This window comes from Protopterus annectens, chromosome 8.part0, assembly GCF_019279795.1.
Source record: "Protopterus annectens isolate FY-2018-M chromosome 8.part0, PAN1.0, whole genome shotgun sequence".
NCBI classification, from domain to species: Eukaryota; Metazoa; Chordata; order Ceratodontiformes; family Protopteridae; genus Protopterus; species Protopterus annectens.
The window spans coordinates 637,054,526-637,078,603 of record NC_056741.1 but is presented as its reverse complement, the minus strand read 5'-3'; the positions used below and the strand labels follow the sequence as shown (position 1 = coordinate 637,078,603).

The window sequence follows — 24,078 nt, the reverse complement described above, 5'->3', positions numbered from 1 at the left end:
TAAAAGAGTTAAAATGGCAAATACGATTACAGGCTGATAACTGGCCAGGAATTAATGAGTGCAGCTCCATAGCACCAGTTTTAAAATTAAAGGCTTTACAGTGGAAAAAGATAGATTAATCAAGTATTTACTGATTTCTCTGTTTCTCCACTTCCCTGTTTATATATGTTTATATATGTTATTTTATATAGCTAACTTTGCAGCATTGTATAGGATCATACGCATAATATGTATATGTACACACACATTTTAAATATATGTTTATGTTAAATTTGTGGTTTTAATGGATGTCAGTCATGATGTGGGTCCAATCAAAGATGAAGTGGCAGTATAAAAGGATATGATGTATTTTTTAACACGTCTGATGAAGTTTAACCTAGTTTTAAATGAAAGCCCTAACCGTGTTTTATTTGTGGAATAAAAGTATTTTTGGATTACTTGCTTATATAGCTGTGGAGGCTTAGTTCATTTGCCATTCTACCTAGTTTGTAATTAATTTTGATTTGAATGGTTATTTGAATGTAATACTCAGCTTTCAGCTTCGTAATGGCTCCTTTATGCTCTTTACTAGTTTAAGTGATCTGTTATGATAGGTAGAATGAGACCTCTTCTAAGTATTATGCAATTACTGTTATTACATAATTTATTTATACTGGTATTCCTCCACAGTGGATTTGTTTTTAAATTTCTTACTATATCTGGTACATGTAGGGTCTGCTTATCACTATAACTATTTGAGTTTGAGCAGAAGTCAGAGGCATAAGCAGCAGCAGTCGCAATGGGATCCATTGTATGTTGGTGAAATGCAGTGGAATTTATATATATATTTATTTATTTTATTTAACATTTCTTTACCAGGAAGTCTGATTTGGAACAAAGCCAATTTTCAGTGTAGGCTCAGGGAGAAATGCTCCAAATGCATGCCTTTGTAACGTGAGAAGAAACTGGAGCACCCAGAGGAAACCCACACGAATGCAGGGATGCATGCAGACTCTGCACAGAAGGTGCCCCAGCTGAGAACTGAACTGGAGAACCTATTGCTGTGAGGTGACAATGCTACCACTGCACCAATGTGCCATCCAGGTCATTAAGTAATTGAAGAAGGCTTGCTTTTCAAAAGTCCATAAACATAGATGTGTTTACGGGTGAAAGTACCGCAGGTTTTAAAAATAAAAGTCACTAATTTGTGACCTGCTTTAACAAGGCAGGATGATGCATATAGAGATGTGCAAAAAATGTCCACATTTGGGAGGACTAGATTGAGGATATTGGAATTCCTAGTAGATTGTTAACTATTTGTAAGTGAGAGTTAACATTCATAAAGTCAAGGAAGCATTGGGCATACCATTTGTTGGCAGCATAGGTCAGCCAGTTTGTTAATGGATAATTGCACTGGCATTGTGGGTTAGTCAGATTATTGATGGATAGTTGAAGTTCTACAGAAGAAAGGTGTTGAATTTAATGGGGATTTTAACTTTTGTTAAGATAGCTATCATGCTAAGAGGACATAGAAGATGTTCTATAACTTTCTATGAAGTGGTAATTAGTCTTGTTTATTATGATTTGGACATCTAGAAGTTTATGTGTGGGGTCTTGAGGAGTCTGTAAGAAGTTGACAATACCCTTGAAAAATAATAATACTCACCCACAATTGCTAGTAGGTCAGAAGATGTGACAGGCAATATACATAGAAATAGAAGGAGGGCTTCCATTGATCCGAAACAATGTTTCGGTAAGTATGCATATCTAAATTTGCCTCATTTATCTGTTCCAGAATAGAGTTTACTAGATAGAATGTTCATTATATGGACTCTGCCTAAAAAGACACCTTGTTGGCAGTAAAGGCGTTAGTCAGAATGCAAAAGCCTTGGTAAGAGAATCATCTCCCTAGAATGACACCAGCTACATAGTCAATGATTAAAGTTAATTACCTTGTCTTTGAACCTCAACATCATTCTTTGTGATGACAAAGTACCACCCAACATTAGTGTCTTTCCTACCTCATACTTATGCATAGCAAGTTCAGTTATTTCCTTTTGTATGTCCCCTGTTGGTATTATGAACAATTATAGTGACTATGTGAGGCAAAAATCTGAGAAGGTGTTTAGTTTCAAGCAAGACTACATTGCTACCATGGAAGAAGGGACATATTTTCTCAAATTGTTCTTTAGTCAAAAATTGTTACTCTTGTAAAGTCCCCAGAAGAGCATCCAGAAACACTTTTTTCAGGAAAGGAAGCAGATCTGGCTTTTCAAAACTGATTGGAGCCACAGATAATTCAGTAAGGGTTTTGTGATTCTTAAGTGATTAAATGCGTTTATATAACGTTGTTGAAAACTCAAACTGTCGACAGCGTAATAATCGACACAAAAATGTCAAAACCCCCGAACATCGAACACACACACACACACACACACACACACACACACACACACACACACACACAAAATAAAAACACCCAAACACAACACAAATTGCTCTATGCAGGGTGGCAAGCCCCGCTGCACCCCCCACACCCCCCAATACTTAAATATACCAACTCTGAGATCGCACTACATTGTTTTAAATGGAAATCTCCCCTTACAGAGATTTCCATTTACATGTGTGATGACTTTCGCTTTTGACATTTTGTTGCCGACAATATCAGCTTTGATACTGTCGGCCTTCGACAGTGTGAAGTAGACCCGATTAAACAAGGGATCATTTGTACATGAATCAGATATTCATCTATACACAGACAAATGTGAATTTTCTTCAACCGGATAGCTGTTACAGTTGGTACAAGATAATTGGTCATAGTCATACTACCAGTGGACTATTGTAATCTGGATTTATTGATAATCTACTTGAAATCTCAGAAATTTACTGTAGGATTTGAAAACTGCAACAGTTAGTGTTTTCTAAATACAAAGTGACCATATAAATGTTTAGTGAATAATGTAACAGAGTTTTAAGCATCAGTTGTTTCGAAGTTTCTGACATTCAAATGATTGTTGAGGTTGAAGAGATCCCATATTAGTCTCCACAGACCTCCCTTATTTGGTATAAAAAAGTTAGAAAAAATATATTGCCTTTAAGGGAAAGAAACTCCTTCTGTCATCATTTTCCTTAAAATTATCTTTAGAAAGTGATATGAAAATCTTTGAAATCAGTTGGAGTTTTTTTTCCAAATTTCAAACACAGGAATACTCTGCATGGTTATAAAGAACAGACTGAGCAGTAGAAGAGGTAGTAGAGGAAAACCCTGTCCAAAGAAACAGAGTGGCAGGGAGTCATTTATTAGCATTCTCATAATATGATCTGGATGGTCTAGGCCAAAAAAACATAATACTATTTGAACAATGACTCTTTCCATGGCTGTTTTTTTTCTGAACAACTGTAACTTAAAGAAAAATATTGTGAAAAAGATTTATTGTATAAAAAATATTTTTCTGTTTTCCCAAGAATGTGATCACACATGAAATAAGTCAGCATATTTGTTCTCCAAATCATAATAGTTTGGTACTAGCCTTGTGATGAAACAGAGCTCTAGCCTAAATAGCTTAATAACTTAACTTATTTTATTTATTTTTTACAGTCTTTTTTATTGTGGCTTTTGTAACACAGCATTAAGTGTACATTTAGTATATTACTACAAGTTAAATATATGAGTTGCATGTTTTAAGCAATAATAATCAAACCACTATGTTCCTTTAAATTTGTTTGGGAAGTGAATTAAAAGTTTAATTAGATTAATTAACTAGATAGTATATATGAGTGGTAGATTGTTGATTAGTTTGTTCTGAAGAAGTTTCCATTGCTTGAGGAAATGAAAGCACTTAACTTGTGTATTTTTATCTTGCTATGTGTTTATTAAATCTTCGTGAATTACAACACTGGACTGAAGAGTCTGTTTGATGGTGACGTTTTTTGTGGGACAGCCTTCATCGAGTTCTGTTACGGGATTTGTTTTGCATTTACTAGTTTTATTTTCCCGTTTTTCCATTAACTGTGTTACTAGTGGCGTTTCCTATGGATTTACAGGACAACCGAGGAGTCCCACAGCTCAGAAATGAGCAATCCTTGATTGGCGAACTTACAAGGCTGTTACAAGCCTTTACTCAACCGGAAACCAGTATGCAGGGTTCGGAGGACCTTATTCCATGCGCGCAACCGGTGCGAGGTGGCGACACCAATTCTAATAGGAAAAGCACGAGAAATGGAGCAACTGGTGGAGGCCTAGGACGGCACAATGGTGAACAGAGTTCCAGTCGAGAGGATATTACTGGACATAATGACAATTTGTTTGATAAATATACGGACATCAATTTAACCGACTGGTTAAATAAGAGTTTTGGGACTGTGGAGCGACCCGAACAGGGACTAAAACAGAAACAGAATGATACCTCATATGCGGAGAAATGTAAGCTGTTGAAAAAATATATGTTAAAATTTAAAAACTTAAACTTGGACAATTGGTTTTTAAACGAGTGTTTAATAAGAAAACATGTCCCTAAGGGACTTAGGTTAAACAAATTTCCCAATGACACTGTTATGGGTTCTACGTTGTATAATGATATTGTGGAAATTTTGAATGGTTGTAGCTTAGCCATAATTAAGGCTATGATTAACAACAACAATGTATTGATTGATGAACTAAGAGGTAAAATAGATAGAATTAATAAGGAGATAACTGAAGATTTATTATTTACAGTAAGAGAATACAAACACAACTACGTTAGGCTGTTTAACGATATTGACAGCACTGTGACAAAGAATTATAAGAGAAAGATGGATAAATTGGAGAGAGATGACTGGGCTTATGAACATCAGCAAGTGTATTTAATAACCTACAACAACAACCACAATAACAATCATAATGCACAAAACAATGGGTACACTAGGGGGAGACCCCAACATGTTTATTCACACTGGAACAAACATAATACCAGGTTTAATCAACCTAGACAATATGAACATCTTGACAACAGGGGCGAAATAGATTTGGACGCTGGGAACTGTTTAAGGGGGAACAATGAAATTGACACTGATATCCCTTTAGAACAGGAGGGACCAAGAAGGTCTGAAAGAATATGGAATTTATACCCACATCCTACATATGCTCAAGTGACGAATCAACATGCCCAGAGATATTAGTAGATGATCCCCATACTAGTTATGATACACCTCACCATGAGGTTAATATGGACAATATTGTAGAAAATGATAACGAATATTTTGATTTAGGCAGTGAACAATATATGAATCAAGAGAATGTCATACTATCTTCTATAGTTAACAATGAACAATGTCCAGGCTTGTGTTGTGCATCAAACATAGGAGAAAATACGATTGAGGATGCTAGGATCCCAGAATTAGATATTTTTTCATTAAATAAGGAAAACATTGTAGTTAGTCAACCAGGTAGTGAATTTTTTATTTACAATTATACGGATATAAAAATTGAGAACAGACATTTTTCCCTATTTAAAAAGGGATTTACTTTTGTGCCAACTAGGAGGTTGGACATGGCAGAATTATTTTTAGACATCAAATTGTTAACTAGGAAATTAAATTTGGAATTTTTAGCAAAACAATATAGTAATGTTAATAGTAACATCATTAATAACACCAATGGTTATGTGAATGTTCTAACAAGAAGAAGTACTTATAATCCCGCTTTACAGTGTGATATTTACAACTTTGAAAATGTGGTTATTAACAAATTGAAAATTTTGGCATGTCACAATAGACATTTAAGTGTAAAATCAAATTTGACAGAAGAAAGAAAGTTTAACTTTGGAAGAAATTAAATTTCAACTCCCTGATATCAGGATTATGAAGCCTGACAAAGGGGGTGGTGTTGTATTAATGAACAACTGGATGTATACTGCCAAAATGATGGACATTTTAAATGGGTATGGTAGGTACACTATTTCTTCTAGAAATGAATTAAACATAGCTTATCAAAAGATTGACATGGTGATAGAAGACAATTTAATGCAGGGTTTGATTAACGAGGGATTATATAGATTTTTTAAGGTGGAAAAACCTTTTTTATCCACTATGTTTGGTATCCCTAAGACACATAAAGGTATAGAAAACGTGGCATTGAGACCTATTGTGACATCAGAAGGCTCTAAAACACAACCATTGGCCATATATATAGATTCAAAATTAAAACCTTTTTATAAATTATATACGCACATTCTGATTGATTCCTGGGACCTATTAAAGAAACTAAATCAATTGTATTTTCAATCTCATTATGCATTTTTCACCATAGATGTTAAGGATCTTTTTTCTGTTATCCCGCATAACACAGGACTTGATAGGTTTGAGTACATGTTAATTGAATTAAAATTTTTATCTAACAATGAATTTAGACTAATTCTTGAGAACATAGAACTAGTCTTAAAAAACAATTTTATTTATTTTCAAGATGAAATTTACCAACAGGTTGATGGGGTTGCAATGGGGGCAGCTTGTGCCCCCATTTTTGCAAACATCGTTATGTTATTTTGGGAATTACATTTTGTTTTCAAGTCACCTTTTATGACTAAAATTATTAAATATTACCGCTTTTTGGATGACATTTTGATTGTGTGTGGGGGGGTACACTTGAAGAGGCCCTGAAGGCTTTACAGTATTTTAATGAGTCCACCACCTTTCTCCAATTTACACATGATTTTAATATGGATGAAACACATTTCCTGGACTTAACTATTAAAAAGGATTATACCAATAGAACATTTATATCTAGTATTTACAGGAAAGCTTGTTTCTCGAATTCTTATCTCCACTATAGTAGTAACCATCCCCCACTACAGAAGAGGAACATTGTTAAGGGACAGATGGTCAGGGTGGCCCGGATGACAACAAGATATGAGGAATTGATCAACGAATTAGATTATGTACAAAAGTTATTTTTGGAAAGAGGCTACCCTGACTCCATCATTTCTCCATTAAAGGAGGAAATATTAAAGGGATGGGGGACAAAATATATTCCTTTATTGAATATTGAGACTATGATCGATCACACTACTATGGACAATAATTTTGATGATGTTAATCATGCAGTTTCTAGTATCCCCTTAGGAACTCCATTTTTGGCTATGACATACAACGCTAATACTAATTTAGTAAAAAAGGTTATTAATAGGACCTGGGATATGTTCAAGAGCATGCCTAACAGTGTAGGTATATTTGATAGACGTTTACGTTACAGTTTTAGAAAAGGGGCAAATTTAAAAACAATTTTTGAGAGGAAACGGCAAGGGGAGGATAACAACAAAAGAAAGGGCACATTCTGCTGTGGTAAATGCCCCAGTGTACATTTATGGCGAACACGGATGAAATTAAACTACCCACCATTCAGTTTATATTAAAAGGGAAATGCTATTGCACGTGTTACACCAGTGGAGTAGTATATTTGGCTTATTGTACTTCATGTTGGGCACACTATGTGGGAAAGACCGAAAGGCATTTACATCAGAGGGTGTATGAACACACATATGATATTAACAGGAAAAAGGAAACTAATGACCTTTATAGGCACACCTTAACTTGTAAACAGGCCACCTTTAAATTCTGGGTTATGGAAAAGGTACCTAAAAACAGTAGAGGTGGTGACTGGGAAAACCAGCTCAGTTTCAGGGAACTCATCTGGCAACTGAAACTGGATTCCAATATACCCCCTGGGTTGAACGATCACATGTCTCTTTTACCAGCTTTAAAACTGAGAGCTAACAAAATTAAAAGGAAAACACAAGATAAGGTTAAAAACCATAGGGAGTTATTTAACTAACGATGTAGTTGTGTACATTACATATATACATTATATATTGTACATTATATATTCATACATATATAAATTTATAGATTTTATTTTGGTAGTTGTGGTACAACAATATATAGTTTTGGTTTTCTACATACATTGTTGTTAAAATAAACACCTGATATACAGGCGATTTTATGAGTGTACATATCGGACTATTTTATTGGATGTTTATTTTGTGTTTGATATGTTGAATATTCATACTTCGAATCCCAAGTGTCAGAAGTTGATATAGTTTAATTTTAACTATTTTTACTTAACTTATTTTATTTATTTTTACAGTCTTTTTTATTGTGGCTTTTGTAACACAGCATTAAGTGTACATTTAGTATATTACTACAAGTTAAATATATGAATTGCATGTTTTAAGTAATAATAATCATACCACTATGTTCCTTTAAATTTGTTTGGGAAGTGAATTAAAAGTTTAATTAGATTAATTAACTAGATAGTATATATGAGTGGTAGATTGTTGATTAGTTTGTTCTGAAGAAGTTTTTGTTGCTTGAGGAAATGAAAGCGCTTAACTTGTGTATTTTTATCTTGCTATGTGTTTATTAAATCTTCGTGAATTACAACACTGGACTGAAGAGTCTGTTTGATGGTGACGTTTTTTGTGGGACAGCCTTCATCGAGTTCTGTTATGGGATTTGTTTTGCATTTACTAGCTTTATTTATTTATTTTATTTAACATTTCTTTACCAGGAGGTCTGACTTGGAACAAAGCCAATTTTCAGTGTAGGCTCAGGGAGAAATGCTCCAAATCCATGCCTTTGTAACGTGAGAAGAAACTGGAGCACCCGGAGGAAACCCACACGAATGCAGGGAGGCATGCACAGAAGGTGCCCCAGCTGAGAACTGAACTGGAGAACCTATTGCTGTAAGGTGACAATGCTACCACTGCACCAATGTGCCATCCAGGTCATTAAGTAATTGAAGAAGGCTTGCTTTTCAAAAGTCCATAAACATAGATGTGTTTACGGGTGAAAGTACCGCAGGTTTTAAAAATAAAAGTCACTAATTTGTGACCTGCTTTAACAAGGCAGGATGATACATATAGAGATGTGCAAAAAATGTCCACATTTGGGAGGACTAGATTGAGGATATTGGAACTCCTAGTAGATTGTTAACTATTTGTAAGTGAGAGTTAACATTCATAAAGTCAAGGAAGCATTAGGCATACCATTTGTTGGCAGCATAGGTCAGCCAGTTTGTTAATGGATAATTGCACTGGCATTGTGGGTTAGTCAGATTATTGATGGATAGTTGAAGTTCTACAGAAGAAAGGTGTTGAATTTAATGGGGATTTTAACTTTTGTTAAGATAGCTATCATGCTAAGAGGACATAGAAGATGTTCTATATCTTTCTATGAAGTGGTAATTAGTCTTGTTTATTATGATTTGGACATCTAGAAGTTTATGTGTGGGGTCTTGAGGAGTATGTAAGAAGTTGACAATACCCGTGACAAATAATAATACTCACCCACAATTGCTAGTAGGTCAGAAGATGTGACAGGCAATATACATAGAAATAGAAGGAGGGCTTCCATTGATCCAAAACAATGTTTCGGTAAGTATGCATATCTAAATTTGCCTCATTTATCTGTTCCAGAATAGAGTTTACTAGATAGAATGTTCATTATATGGACTCTGCCTAAAAAGACACCTTGTTGGCAGTAAAGGCTTTAGTCAGAATGCAAAAGCCTTGGTAAGAGAATCATCTCCCTAGAATGACACCAGCTACATAGTCAATGATTAAAGTTAATTACCTTGTCTTTGAACCTCAACATCATTCTTTGTGATGACAAAGTACCACCCAACATTAGTGTCTTTCCTACCTCATACTTATGCATAGCAAGTTCAGTTATTTCCTTTTGTATGTCCCCTGTTGGTATTATGAACAATTATAGTGACTATGTGAGGCAAAAATCTGAGAAGGTGTTTAGTTTCAAGCAAGACTACATTGCTACCATGGAAGAAGGGACATATTTTCTCAATTTGTTCTTTAGTCAAAAATTGTTGCTCTTGTAAAGTCCCCAGAAGAGCATCCAGAAACACTTTTTTCAGGAAAGGAAGCAGATCTGGCTTTTCAAAACTGATTGGAGCCACAGATAATTCAGTAAGGGTTTTGTGATTCTTAAGTGATTAAATGCATTTATATTACGCTGTCGAAAACTCAAACTGTTGACAGCGTAATAATTGACATAAAAATGTCAAAACCCCCGAACATCGAACACACACACACACACACACACACACACACACACACACACACACACACACACACACACACACACACACACACACACACACACACACACACACACACACACACACACACACACACACACACACACACACACACACACACACACACACACACACAAAATAAAAACACCCAAACACAACACAAATTGCTCTATGCAGGGTGGCAAGCCCCGCTGCACCCCCCACACCCCCTAATACTTAAATATACCAACTCTGAGATCGCACTACATTGTTTTAAATGGAAATCTCCCCTTACAGAGATTTCCGTTTACACATGTGATGACTTTCGCTTTTGACATTTTGTTGCCGACAATATCAGCTTTGATACTGTCGGCCTTCGACAGGGTGAAGTAGACCCGATTAAACAAGTGATCATTTGTACATGAATCAGATATTCATCTAGACACAGACAAATGTGAATTTCCTTCAACCGGATAGCTGTTACAGTTGGTACAAGATAATTGGTCATAGTCATACTACCAGTGGACTATTGTAATCTGGATTTATTGATAATCTACTTGAAATCTCAGAAATTTACTGTAGGATTTGAAAACTGCAACAGTTAGTGTTTTCTAAATACAAAGTGACCATATAAATGTTTAGTGAATGATGCAACAGAGTTTTAAGCATCAGTTGTTTCGAAGTTTCTGACATTCAAATGATTGTTGAGGTTGAAGAGATCCCATATTAGTCTCCACAGACCTCCCTTATTTGGTATAAAAAAGTTAGAAATAATATATTGCCTTTAAGGGAAAGAAACTCCTTCTGTCATCATTTTCCTTAAAAGTATCTTTAGAAAGTGATATGAAAATCTTTGAAATCAGTTGGAGTTTTTTTTCCAAATTTCAAACACAGGAATACTCTGCATGGTTATAAAGAACAGACTGAGCAGTAGAAGAGGTAGTAGAGGAAAACCCTGTCCAAAGAAACAGAGTGGCAGGGAGTCATTTATTAGCATTCTCATAATATGATCTGGATAGTCTAGGCCAAAAAAACGTATTACTATTTGAACAATGGCTCTTTCCATGGCTGTTTTTTTCCTGAACAACTGTAACTTAAAGAAAAATATTGTGAAAAAGATTTATTGTATAAAAATATTTTTCTGTTTTCCCAAGAATGTGATCACACATGAAATAAGTCAGCATCTTTGTTCTCCAAATCATAATAGTTTGGTACTAGCCTTCTGATGAAACAGAGCTCTAGCCTAAATAGCTTAATAACTTAACTTATTTTATTTATTTTTACAGTCTTTTTAATTGTGGCTTTTGTAACACAGCATTAAGTGTACATTTAGTATATTACTACAAGTTAAATATATGAATTGCATGTTTTAAGCAATAATAATCAAACCACTATGTTCCTTTAAATTTGTTTGGGAAGTGAATTGAAAGTTTAATTAGATTAATTAACTAGATAGTATATATGAGTGGTAGATTGTTGATTAGTTTGTTCTGAAGAAGTTTCCGTTGCTTGAGGAAATGAAAGCACTTAACTTGTGTATTTTATCTTGCTATGTGTTTATTAAATCTTCGTGAATTACAACACTGGACTGAAGAGTCTGTTTGATGGTGACGTTTTTTGTGGGACAGCCTTCATCGAGTTCTGTTACGGGATTTGTTTTGCATTTACTAGTTTTATTTTCCCGTTTTTCCATTAACTGTGTTACTAGTGGCGTTTCCTATGGATTTACAGGACAACCGAGGAGTCCCACAGCTCAGAAATGAGCAATCCTTGATTGGCGAACTTACAAGGCTGTTACAAGCCTTTACTCAACCGGAAACCAGTACGCAGTGTTCGGAGGACTTTATTCCATGCGCACAACCGGTGCGAGGTGGCGACACCAATTCTAATAGGAAAAGCACGAGAAATGGAGCAACTGGTGGAGGCCTAGGACGGCACAATGGTGAACAGAGTTCCAGTCGAGAGGATATTACTGGACATAATGACAATTTGTTTGATAAATATACGGACATCAATTTAACCGACTGGTTAAATAAGAGTTTTGGGACTGTGGAGCGACCCGAACAGGGACTAAAACAGAAACAGAATGATACCTCATATGCGGAGAAATGTAAGCTGTTGAAAAAATAAATGTTAAAATTTAAAAACTTAAACTTGGACAATTGTTTTTTAAACGAGTGTTTAATAAGAAAACATGTCCCTAAGGGACTTAGGTTAAACAAATTTCCCAATGACACTGTTATGGGTTCTACGTTGTATAATGATATTGTGGAAATTTTGAATGGTTGTAGCTTAGCCATAATTAAGGCTATGATTAACAACAAGAATGTATTGATTGATGAACTAAGAGGTAAAATAGATAGAATTAATAAGGAGATAACTGAAGATTTATTATTTACAGTAAGGGAATACAAACTCAACTACTTTGGGCTGCTTAACGATGTTGACAGCACTGTGACAAAGAATTATAAGAGAAAGATGGATAAATGGGAGAGAGATGATTGGGCTTATGAACATCAGCAAGTGTATTTAATAACCTACAACAACAACCACAATAACAATCATAATGCACAAAACAATGGGTACACTAGGGGGAGACCCCAACACGTTTATTCACACTGGAACAAACGTAATACCAGGTTTAATCAACCTAGACAATATGAACATCTTGACAACAGGGGCGAAATAGATTTGGACGCTGGGAACTGTTTAAGGGGGAACAATGAAATTGACACTGATATCCCTTTAGAACAGAAGGGACCAAGAAGGTCCTAAAGAATACGGAATTTATACCCGCATCCTACACATGCTCAAGTGACGAATCAACATGCCCAGAGATATTAGTAGATGATCCCCATACTAGTTATGATACACCTCACCATGAGGTTAATATGGACAATATTGTAGAAAATGATAACGAATATTTTGATTTAGGTAGTGAACAATATATGAATCAAGAGAATGTCATACTATCTTCTATAGTTAACAATGAACAATGTCCAGGCTTGTGTTGTGCATCAAACATAGAAGGAAATACGACTGAGGACGCTAGGATCCCAGAATTAGATATTTTTACATTAAATAAGGAAAACATTATAGTTAGTCAACCAGGTAGTGAATTTTTTATTTACAATTATACGGATATAAAAATTGAGAACAGACATTTTTCCCTATTTAAAAAGGGATTTACTTTTGTGCCAACTAGGAGGTTGGACATGGCAGAATTATTTTTAGACATCAAATTGTTCACTAGGAAATTAAATTTGGAATTTTTAGCAAAACAAAATAGTAATGTTAATAGTAACATCATTAATAACACCAATGGTTATGTGAATGTTCTAACAAGAAGAAGTACTTATAATCCCGCTTTACAGTGTGATATTTACAACTTTGAAAATGTGGTTATTAACAAATTGAAAATTTTGGCACGTCACAATAGACATTTAAGTGTAAAATCAAATTTGACAGCAGAAGAAAGTTTAACTTTGGAAGAAATTAAATTTCAACTCCCTGATATCAGGATTATGAAGCCTGACAAAGGGGGTGGTGTTGTATTAATGAACAACTGGATGTATACTGCCAAAATGATGGACATTTTAAATGGGTATGGTAGGTACACTATTTCTTCTAGAAATGAATTAAACATAGCTTATCAAAAGATTGACATGGTGATAGAAGACAATTTAATGCAGGGTTTGATTGACGAGGGATTATATAGATTTTTTAAGGTGGAAAAACCTTTTTTATCCACTATGTTTGGTATCCCTAAGACACATAAAGGTATAGAAAACGTGGCATTGAGACCTATTGTGACATCAGAAGGCTCTAAAACACAACCATTGGCCATATATATAGATTCAAAATTAAAACCTTTTTATAAATTATATACGCACATTCTGATTGATTCCTGGGACCTATTAAAGAAACTAAATCAATTGTATTTTCAATCTCATTATGCATTTTTCACCATAGATGTTAAGGATCTTTTTTCTGTTATCCCACATAACATAGGACTTGATTGGTTTGAGTACATGTTAATTGAATTTAAATTTTTATCTAACAACGAATTTAGACTAATTCTTGAGAACATAGAACTAGTCTTAAAAAACAATTTTATTTATTTTCAAGATGAAATTTACCAACAGGTTGATGAGGTTGCAATGGGGGCAGCTTGTGCCCCCATTTTTGCAAACATCGTTATGTTATTTTGGGAATTACATTTTGTTTTCAAGTCACCTTTTATGACTAATATTATTAAATATTACCGCTTTTTGGATGACATTTTGATTGTGTGGGGGGGGGGGGGGTACACTTGAAGAGGCCCTGGAGGCTTTACAGTATTTTAATGAGTCCACCACCTTTCTCCAATTTACACATGAATTTAATATGGATGAAACACATTTCCTGGACTTAACTATTAAAAAGGATTATACCAATAGAACATTTATATCTAGTATTTACAGGAAAGCTTGTTTCTCGAATTCTTATCTCCACTATAGTAGTAACCATCCCCCACTACAGAAGAGGAACATTGTTAAGGGACAGATGGTCAGGGTGGCCCGGATGACAACAAGATATGAGGAATTGATCAACGAATTAGATTATGTACAAAAGTTATTTTTGGAAAGGGGCTACCCTGACTCCATCATTTCTCCATTAAAGGAGGAAATATTAAAGGGATGGGGGACAAAATATATTCCCTTATTGAATATTGAGACTATGATCGATCACACTACTATGGACAATAATTTTGATGATGTTAATCATGCAGTTTCTAGTATCCCCTTAGGAACTCCCTTTTTGGTTATGACATACAACGCTAATACTAATTTAGTAAAAAAGGTTATTAATAGGACCTGGGATATGTTCAAGAGCATGCCTAACAGTGTAGGTATATTTGATAGACGTTTATGTTACAGTTTTAGAAAAGGGGCAAATTTAAAAACTATTTTTGAGAGGAAACGGCAAGGGGAGGATAACAACAAAAGAAAGGGCACATTCCGCTGTGGTAAATGCCCCCAATGTACATTTATGGCGAACACAGATGAAATTAAACTACCCACCATTCAGTTTATATTAAAAGGGAAATGCTATTGCACGTGTTACACCAGTGGAGTAGTATATTTGGCTTATTGTACTTCATGTTGGGCACACTATGTGGGAAAGACCGAAAGGCGATTACATCAGAGGGTGTATGAACACACATATGATATTAACAGGAAAAAGGAAACTAATGCCCTTTATAGGCACACCTTAACTTGTAAACAGGCCACCTTTAAATTTTGGGTTATGGAAAAGGTATCTAAAAACAGTAGAGGTGGTGACTGGGAAAACCATCTCAGTTTCAGGGAACTCATCTGGCAACTGAGACTGGATTCCAATATACCCCCTGGGTTGACCGATCACATGTCTCTTTTACCAGCTTTAAAACTGAGAGCTAACAAAATTAAAAGGAAAACACAAGATAAGGTTAAAAACCACAGGGAGTTATTTAACTAACAATGTATTTGTGTACATTACATATATATATATTGTACATTACATATTCATACATATATAAATTTATAGATTTTATTTTGGTAGTTGTGGTATAACAATATATAATTTTGGTTTTCTACATACATTGTTGTTAAAATAAACACCTGATATACAGGTGATTTTATGAGTGTACATATCGGACTATTTTATTGGATGTTTATTTTGTGTTTGATATGTTGAATATTCATACTTCGAATCCCAAGTGTCAGAAGTTGATATAGTTTAATTTTAATTATTTTTACTTAACTTATTTTATTTATTTTTACAGTCTTTTTTATTGTGGCTTTTGTAACACAGCATTAAGTGTACATTTAGTATATTACTACAAGTTAAATATATGAATTGCATGTTTTAAGCAATAATAATCATACCACTATGTTCCTTTAAATTTGTTTGGGAAGTGAATTAAAAGTTTAATTAGATTAATTAACTAGATAGTATATATGAGTGGTAGATTGTTGATTAGTTTGTTCTGAAGAAGTTTCCGTTGCTTGAGGAAATGAAAGCGCTTAACTTGTGTATTTTTATCTTGCTATGTGTTTATTAAATCTTCATGAATTACAACACTGGACTGAAGAGTCTGTTTGATGGTGACGTTTTTTGTGGGACAGCCTTCATCGAGTTCTGTTACGGGATTTGTTTTGCATTTACTAGATTTATTTATTTATTTTATTTAACATTTCTTTACCAGGAAGTCTGACTTGGAACAAAGCCAATTTTCAGTGTAGGCTCAGGGAGAAATGCTCCAAATGCATGCCTTTGTAACGTGAGAAGAAACTGGAGCACCCGGAGGAAACCCACACGAATGCAGGGAGGCATGCACAGAAGGTGCCCCAGCTGAGAACTGAACTGGAGAACCTATTGCTGTGAGGTGACAACGCTACCACTGCACCAATGTGCCATCCAGGTCATTAAGTAATTGAAGAAGGCTTGCTTTTCAAAAGTCCATAAACATAGATGTGTTTATGGGTGAAAGTACCAAGAGGTTTTAAAAATAAAAGTCACTAATTTGTGACCTGCTTTAACAAGGCAGGATGATACATATAGAGATGTGCAAAAAATGTCCACATTTGGGAGGACTAGATTGAGGATATTGGAACTCCTAGTAGATTGTTAACTATTTGTAAGTGAGAGTTAACATTCATAAAGTCAAGGAAGCATTGGGCATACCATTTGTTGGCAGCATAGGTCAGCCAGTTTGTTAATGGATAATTGCACTGGCATTGTGGGTTAGTCAGATTATTGATGGATAGTTGAAGTTCTACAGAAGAAAGGTGTTGAATTTAATGGGGATTTTAACTTTTGTTAAGATAGCTATCATGCTAAGAGGACATAGAAGATGTTCTATAACTTTCTATGAAGTGGTAATTAGTCTTGTTTATTATGATTTGGACATCTAGAAGTTTATGTGTGGGGTCTTGAGGAGTATGTAAGAAGTTGACAATACCCTTGACAAATAATAATACTCACCCACAATTGCTAGTAGGTCAGAAGATGTGACAGGCAATATACATAGAAATAGAAGGAGGGCTTCCATTGATCCGAAACAATGTTTCGGTAAGTATGCATATCTAAATTTGCCTCATTTGTCTGTTCCAGAATAGAGTTTACTAGATAGAATGTTCATTATATGGACTCTGCCTAAAAAGACACCTTGTTGGCAGTAAAGGCTTTAGTCAGAATGCAAAAGCCTTGGTAAGAGAATCATCTCCCTAGAATGACACCAGCTACATAGTCAATGATTAACGTTAATTACCTTGCCTTTGAACCTCAACATTATTCTTTTTGATGACAAAGTACCACCCAACATTAGTGTCTTTCCTACCTCATACTTATGCATAGCAAGTTCAGTTATTTCCTTTTGTATGTCCCCTGTTGGTATTATGAACAATTATAGTGACTATGTGAGGCAAAAATCTGAGAAGGTGTTTAGTTTCAAGCAAGACTACATTGCTACCATGGAAGAAGGGACATATTTTCTCAATTTGTTCTTTAGTCAAAAATTGTTGCTCTTGTAAAGTCCCCAGAAGAGCATCCAGAAACACTTTTTTCAGGAAAGGAAGCAGATCTGGCTTTTCAAAACTGATTGGAGCCACAGATAATTCAGTAAGGGTTTTGTGATTCTTAAGTGATTAAATGCGTTTATATTACGCTGTCGAAAACTCAAAATGTCGACAACATAATAATCGACACAAAAAATGTCAAAACCCCCGAACATCAAACACACACACACACACACACACACACACACACACACACACACACACACACACACACACACACACACACACACACACACACACACAAAATAAAAACACCCAAACACAACACAAATTGCTCTATGCAGGGTGGCAAGCCCCGCTGCACCCCCCACACCCCCCACTACTTAAATATAGCAACTCTGAGATCGCACTACATTGTTTTAAATGGAAATCTCCCCTAACAGAGATTTCCGTTTACACGCGTGATGACTTTCGCTTTTGACATTTTGGTGCCGACAATATCAGCTTTGATACTATCGGCCTTCAATAGGGTGAAGTAGACCTGATTAAACAAGTGATCGTTTGTACATGAATCAGATATTCATCTAGACACAGACAAATGTGAATTTTCTTCAACCGGATAGCTGTTACAGTTGGTACACGATAATTGGTCATAGTCATACTACCAGTGGACTATTGTAATCTGGATTTATTGATAATCTACTTGAAATCTCAGAAATTTACTGTAGGATTTGAAAACTGCAACAGTTAGTGTTTTCTAAATACAAAGTGACCATATAAATGTTTAGTGAATGATGCAACAGAGTTTTAAGCATCAGTTGTTTCGAAGTTTCTGACATTCACATGATTGTTGAGGTTGAAGAGATACCAGATTAGTCTCCACAGACCTCCCTTATTTGGTATAAAAAAGTTAGAAAAAATATATTGCCTTTAAGGGAAAGAAACTCCTTCTGTCATCATTTTCCTTAAAATTATCTTTAGAAAGTGATATGAAAATCTTTGAAATCAGTTGGAGTTTTTTTTCCAAATTTCAAACACAGGAATACTCTGCATGGTTATAAAGAACAGACTGAGCAGTAGAAGAGGTAGTAGAGGAAAACCCTGTCCAAAGAAACAGAGTGGCAGGGAGTCATTTATTAGCATTCTCACAATATGATCTGGATAGTCTAGGCCAAAAAAACATAATACTATTTGAACAATGGCTCTTTCCATGGCTGTTTTTTTTCTGAACAACTGTAACTTAAAGAAAAATATTGTGAAAAAGATTTATTGTATAAAAAATATTTTTCTGTTTTCCCAAGAATGTGATCACACATGAAATAAGTCAGCATCTTTGTTCTCCAAATCATAATAGTTTGGTACTAGCCTTGTGATGAAACAGAGCTCTAGCCTAAATAGACAGGTTCCTGATTTTATAATTTAGTATGGCTGATCTTTTTGTGGGGCATAACACAAGTAATGGCAGATTAAAAAGAATGACAAAGTGTATGATATGCACACATAAATATGGAGACAAAGTAGAAACAGTTCTAAGCAACAAAAAATTTGTATTGTCACTGTTTTTAAAACGTAATGTTGATGTCAGAATAAATGTCAACGTATTTATAGCTTCACAGCCTTGGAACATGCAGAATATAAGCTCTTTTCAAATCATATGGTTAAACATCTTTCTCCTGAAGGTATAGAGCATTATATACGTGGTTGCCAGGCTTGTTTGTGAGGCACTCATGATCAACATGTAATCACCAGTATGTGACTACCAGGTTTTGCTCTGGAAGAATGAGGCTGCACTGTCCTAAGGATTTCACCTTTTCCCAAGATGCAGTGATCTCTGAGTTGGTATCTATAAGCAACAGTGGAGCTGGATGTGTGGGGATGCAGCCCCGCCCTACAGTGGAGGTTTGCTCTTCGATTATGTTAAGAAGGTATTATTCATCAGGAGTGAGAGATGACAATCAGTGGGAAAATTTATCTAAAAGTTTGCAATTTTATAACACTTTAAACTCCTTGAAACCAATATCCAGTTTCCAGAAAGCATTTTCCTTTGAAGGTTCCAAATTTATATGTAAAGAAAGATAAGAAAATGAAATGTGTGAATCACAAGTAGTTAAATGATAAAAAATAAACTGTCTGTCTTTATACAAGCATGATGAAGCCTATTCAATGTGTTAAGTCAAATGCTGCAAAATGTAAGAAAATCCGCAGCCTCTTGAATGGAATTATATCCTCACTAGAGAATTCAGTATTATAACCACACCAATTCTCACCTTCCTCCAAAACAGTAATTGGGATTGGAGATGTCTTAGTCTGGCTGAGAAATGCTTACAATGAACAGAAAGTTGTTTTCATTGTCAACACATTTTTAATGACCTTTTGATACAGAAAGTTCAAATTAGTTAGTTTTTTCTATCTTAAAGATTGTTTTTATCACTCTTATAGTGTTTACAGCATGTATCTGTGGGTGTAAAGGCAGACTTACTTATGCTGTAAAGTGAAAGTCCAAGATCATTGAAAATATCAACATTTAGTATGTTCATATGCTTGTAACGTTCCCAAATGTATGTAATGTAGGAGAGTCATTGAAGATCATTTAAAACCCTCAGCTTTTTACTCAGAGTTTGCAGGAAGAGAGAAAAAACTTAAATAAAACTTCCTTTATCAAGTCTTACAGTAAAAAAATATCCCAGCATATGTTATCTTGACATGAATCAGGGGTTGGGAGGGTGGCCTAATGGTTAAGGTGTTTGCCTTACAAACACAAGGTGCAGGGTTTGAGTCTCACAAGGGATAATTGGCTAGGCTTAAAATGGCTCACAAGGGCAGTTAGCTTAGTACTAATCTATGAACCTATGAGTTCTGCCTTCACTTTTACATGTGGAAATCTGTAAAAAGTATATTTCAAAAACATCAGTCAAAATTTAAAAGCATGCTGTAGGTGAACTGGCAGTACTTCAAATTGCTCATAGGTATACCTATGGTGCATGAGCATGTGAGTGTGTGTGTGTGTGTGTGTGTGGGGGGGGGTTGTGTCTGTGTGTGTATCTGTGTATGCTTGTATGTACATCTTGTGATGGACTAATGTTCCATTGAAGATTAGTTCTCTGATTTATGCATAGTGAGTACCAAGACAGCCTCTAGATCCCTCATAATCCTAAGTAGGATAAAGCTGGTATTGTAACTGAATGAATGAAAGGTGTATTAAAAAGTCAAAACTTTAGTTACCTACTGTCAGACAATAATACCTAAAAAAGATATTCTCTAGGACACGATCCATATTTTCAAACTGCTACAAATGGATTGTTCGCATCTGATTGTTGGCCAACACAATTTACTTTTTCTCCTTGCCTTCTGAAATGCTGTTTTTCTCTGTTCAGAATCAATGCTTGCATTCCAGATGGTGAGTCAGAATTATGTCTTGGGGAAAACAGGTAATGAATTATCCAGTTTAAGCACAAATGCCAAATTGTAATCAATTACTGCAAACTCATAAAATCAAGGAAATGTCAAGAAGAAACAAATATGAATTTGTTGTTTCTTGTATATTTATTAATTTGATCTGGAAATTCATGACACAGCAGTGAGTATTACCAGAATTATGAAGTGTCTCAAAATGTACAAAATGTCCAAAGATGACAGCATTTTGCTGCCTACAGGTAAAACCTGAACTCATACTTTTGGTTGCTTTGTCTTGATCATGTCATTACTGTTCATGAGAATATTTTATTAGTTTCTTATGTTTTGCATTTCAAAGTGGACATATTTACCCTGTTTGTCTATATGGGCTTGTTTGTTTGAGTGTTCTTCCTGTGGTGAGCCTTTGACATCTAGGTGGCAGGCTTGGTGTTTTGTGGTTGGAACAGTGTATCCTTTATCTTCATCTCATTTTTTACCATGTTGTGTTATAGCATAATCGAATCGACCGTGTGCTATGAAACTAGTACTATTAAACAGTAACAAGTACATGTACAGCATTGTTAAGTAACAAAGTGGATTATTCCAAGTTTATATTATCTTAAATTCATCTTGAATAGAAGTGTATCTTGTGATGCTGTCTAAAGTTATTAAAAGACTTGTCTCAACATTTTCTTACTTACCCATCTGATGAGTGAAGCATAGGTGAAAGGCGGTCTGATGTTGTTGAATTTGTAGTGCTCCACACTGTGGAGGAGATCTGTTCAATAAAATAATAATGACACATTTAATTACCATCTATCTGTCTGTTAGTCAATTTCCATCAAATATCTTTACATAAAGCCATACTGAAATTAACTGTAGTACATCTATAGAACTAAACTATATTACATTCAGAGACAGCACATAGGATCAGCAGTGCTATTACAGTTAGACGTTATTTGCTATAAAATACAGATGTCTTCATTGTGGTCTACAGGTTCAAGTTCATAACGTGGACTATCTGGGAGACTTTGGATTCTGTCATTGCTCTGTATTGCTCTTTAGTAGAGGCCAGGTCTTGCTGGTAATGGAGTTTTGACTCACACTAAAGATTCTGTTGTTATAGCTTTTGTTTTTTTCCCTCATAAAAATGCTGCCATGTGGTAAGTAAACACTGTCCAGGTAATTCAGGACAGGAATAAACTCATGAAACATGGTGCAGAATGGTGGACCCTGTCCAAATGATGTTAGATAGACCCATCCATGTATAAAAATAATTAAGGTAATACAGAGGAAGATGATGGCATTTAGAGTACAGATCCCTGTTCCCCTTATATGCTATAAGTTGTATTTATTCTGATCAAGTTTGTTGTATTTGTTATGATGCTCATGTACTGTAAGTGTCAACAATAAATTATTACTTTTCAGTAATGTGTCTACTTGAGTAAATCTTTCACATTACCAAACTGTTACTTCAGTGAGGAGATACCAAACCAATAAACTGCTATTGTGAAGAAATTTGTTGTAATTACCTGAGAACAGTGCTATGATATGGTCAGAACGTTTTTCATCATAACCCTCTGGATGAGTCTCAGTCTGAAAGTAAGAGTAACAACGATGTCACTTAACTATCCTGCAGACTAAATAGTTGTTTAATTTTAATCCTTCTGTATTATTTGTTTTATTTTTATTATTTCCTTTAAGTTTTATAAGATCCTAACAACCACTAGTCTGACTCACAATAATATTTTCAGTAAATTCTGCATTTTATATTTTAGGTGTTATACTGGATGTGCTTTACAACTCTTTGTTAAAGAATTTTTCATGCAATAGAGATGATAGATATACACAGTATAAGGAAATGAAATGGCAGGGCAGCTTTTCATAGAATACAACTGATCTACATAACTTTACATCAGTTAAGTAGTCTGACAGTGTAGATGGGCATACTTATGCAAGTCAAATAATTCATTTTGGTTGGTTTGAATTTATTACACTTTTCACAGACTTGCATTTTTTTAAATATTTTTCATATTTGATGTTTTCGACTTATATACCAGGAAAAGCTGTGAAGGAAGCCTGTGCTGGTACTATTGTGAATCTGTTTATGGAGTATTTAAAAGTGAGCATTTCTGCTATTCACATAGTTATGTTAATCTGTTTGTACCAGTGTTTGAAACTTAATATTCCTAACCTAGACATCTTTTCAGTAAATTGCAATATTTTACACTTTTTTATACTGGTAATTTACTATTTATTTACAAGGCACCAGTGAAGGCATTTTCAGGTTACTCTAAAGATGTTATGAGTAACAGACTGGGGTTATCATTTATCTATTTTCAAAATGTACTACTATACTTTGTCAACTGGGTTGTTATTATGGGTTAAAGGTGCATTTTCAGTAGAGGCCCAGGATCAGTCAGTCTCTGGCAAAGTGCCGACTTGCTCTGAGGTACACAGTAGACAAGGGAAAATACACACACACACACACACACACACACACACACACACACACACACACACACACACACACACACACACACACACACACACACATCGATGATGAATTCATTTTCATATATTGCAAAACACTTTGAGGCACATAGGATATACAGTTTACTTGATTTACTTATAGTTCATCTCCTAATATGCAAATATATTCACATATTTATTTACACATTTTTATATATATATCTGTTTTACATAGATATTTATTAATGTATTTTTACATAAGTTATTTAACTTTTTAGTCGGGCTTAGAATTAGCAATCCTGACAGTAATATTGGTGCTATGGAGGACTTTGGTCTTTTAAATCTTTGATTACTACAGTTAAAACTGCAAATTAATTGATCACATGGTCAATTCCAAATGGTATAAAACAATTCTGTTTTTGATTGTTTAGTATCTTGATAAAGCCTGGTAGGAACCAGGCGAAAGCGCTTGACGAATTTGTTTTTCTTTTTATTATTTTATGAATTAAAAGTTAATGAAAATTTTCAAACTATTCTGTTATTATTTATCCACGTTTGATACGCATTTGCTTTTTTTGAACCAAGTTTCTTCACCTGTGGAGTCTTATTTTCTTTGGTTTTTGTGTT

General features: G+C 34.8%; 1 protein-coding gene across 3 annotated transcripts in view; it reads right to left on the bottom strand.

The window, feature by feature from the left end:
* Positions 1-24,078, bottom strand: part of FOXP3 (forkhead box P3) — a 733,303-nt gene that overhangs the window by 150,926 nt on the left and 558,299 nt on the right. For all 3 annotated transcript variants that reach the window (XM_044080123.1, XM_044080122.1, XM_044080124.1), the window contains one exon: positions 21,681-21,757. In XM_044080123.1, the coding sequence (XP_043936058.1) occupies positions 21,681-21,757 (77 nt within the window). The remainder of the gene's footprint in view (positions 1-21,680; positions 21,758-24,078) is intronic.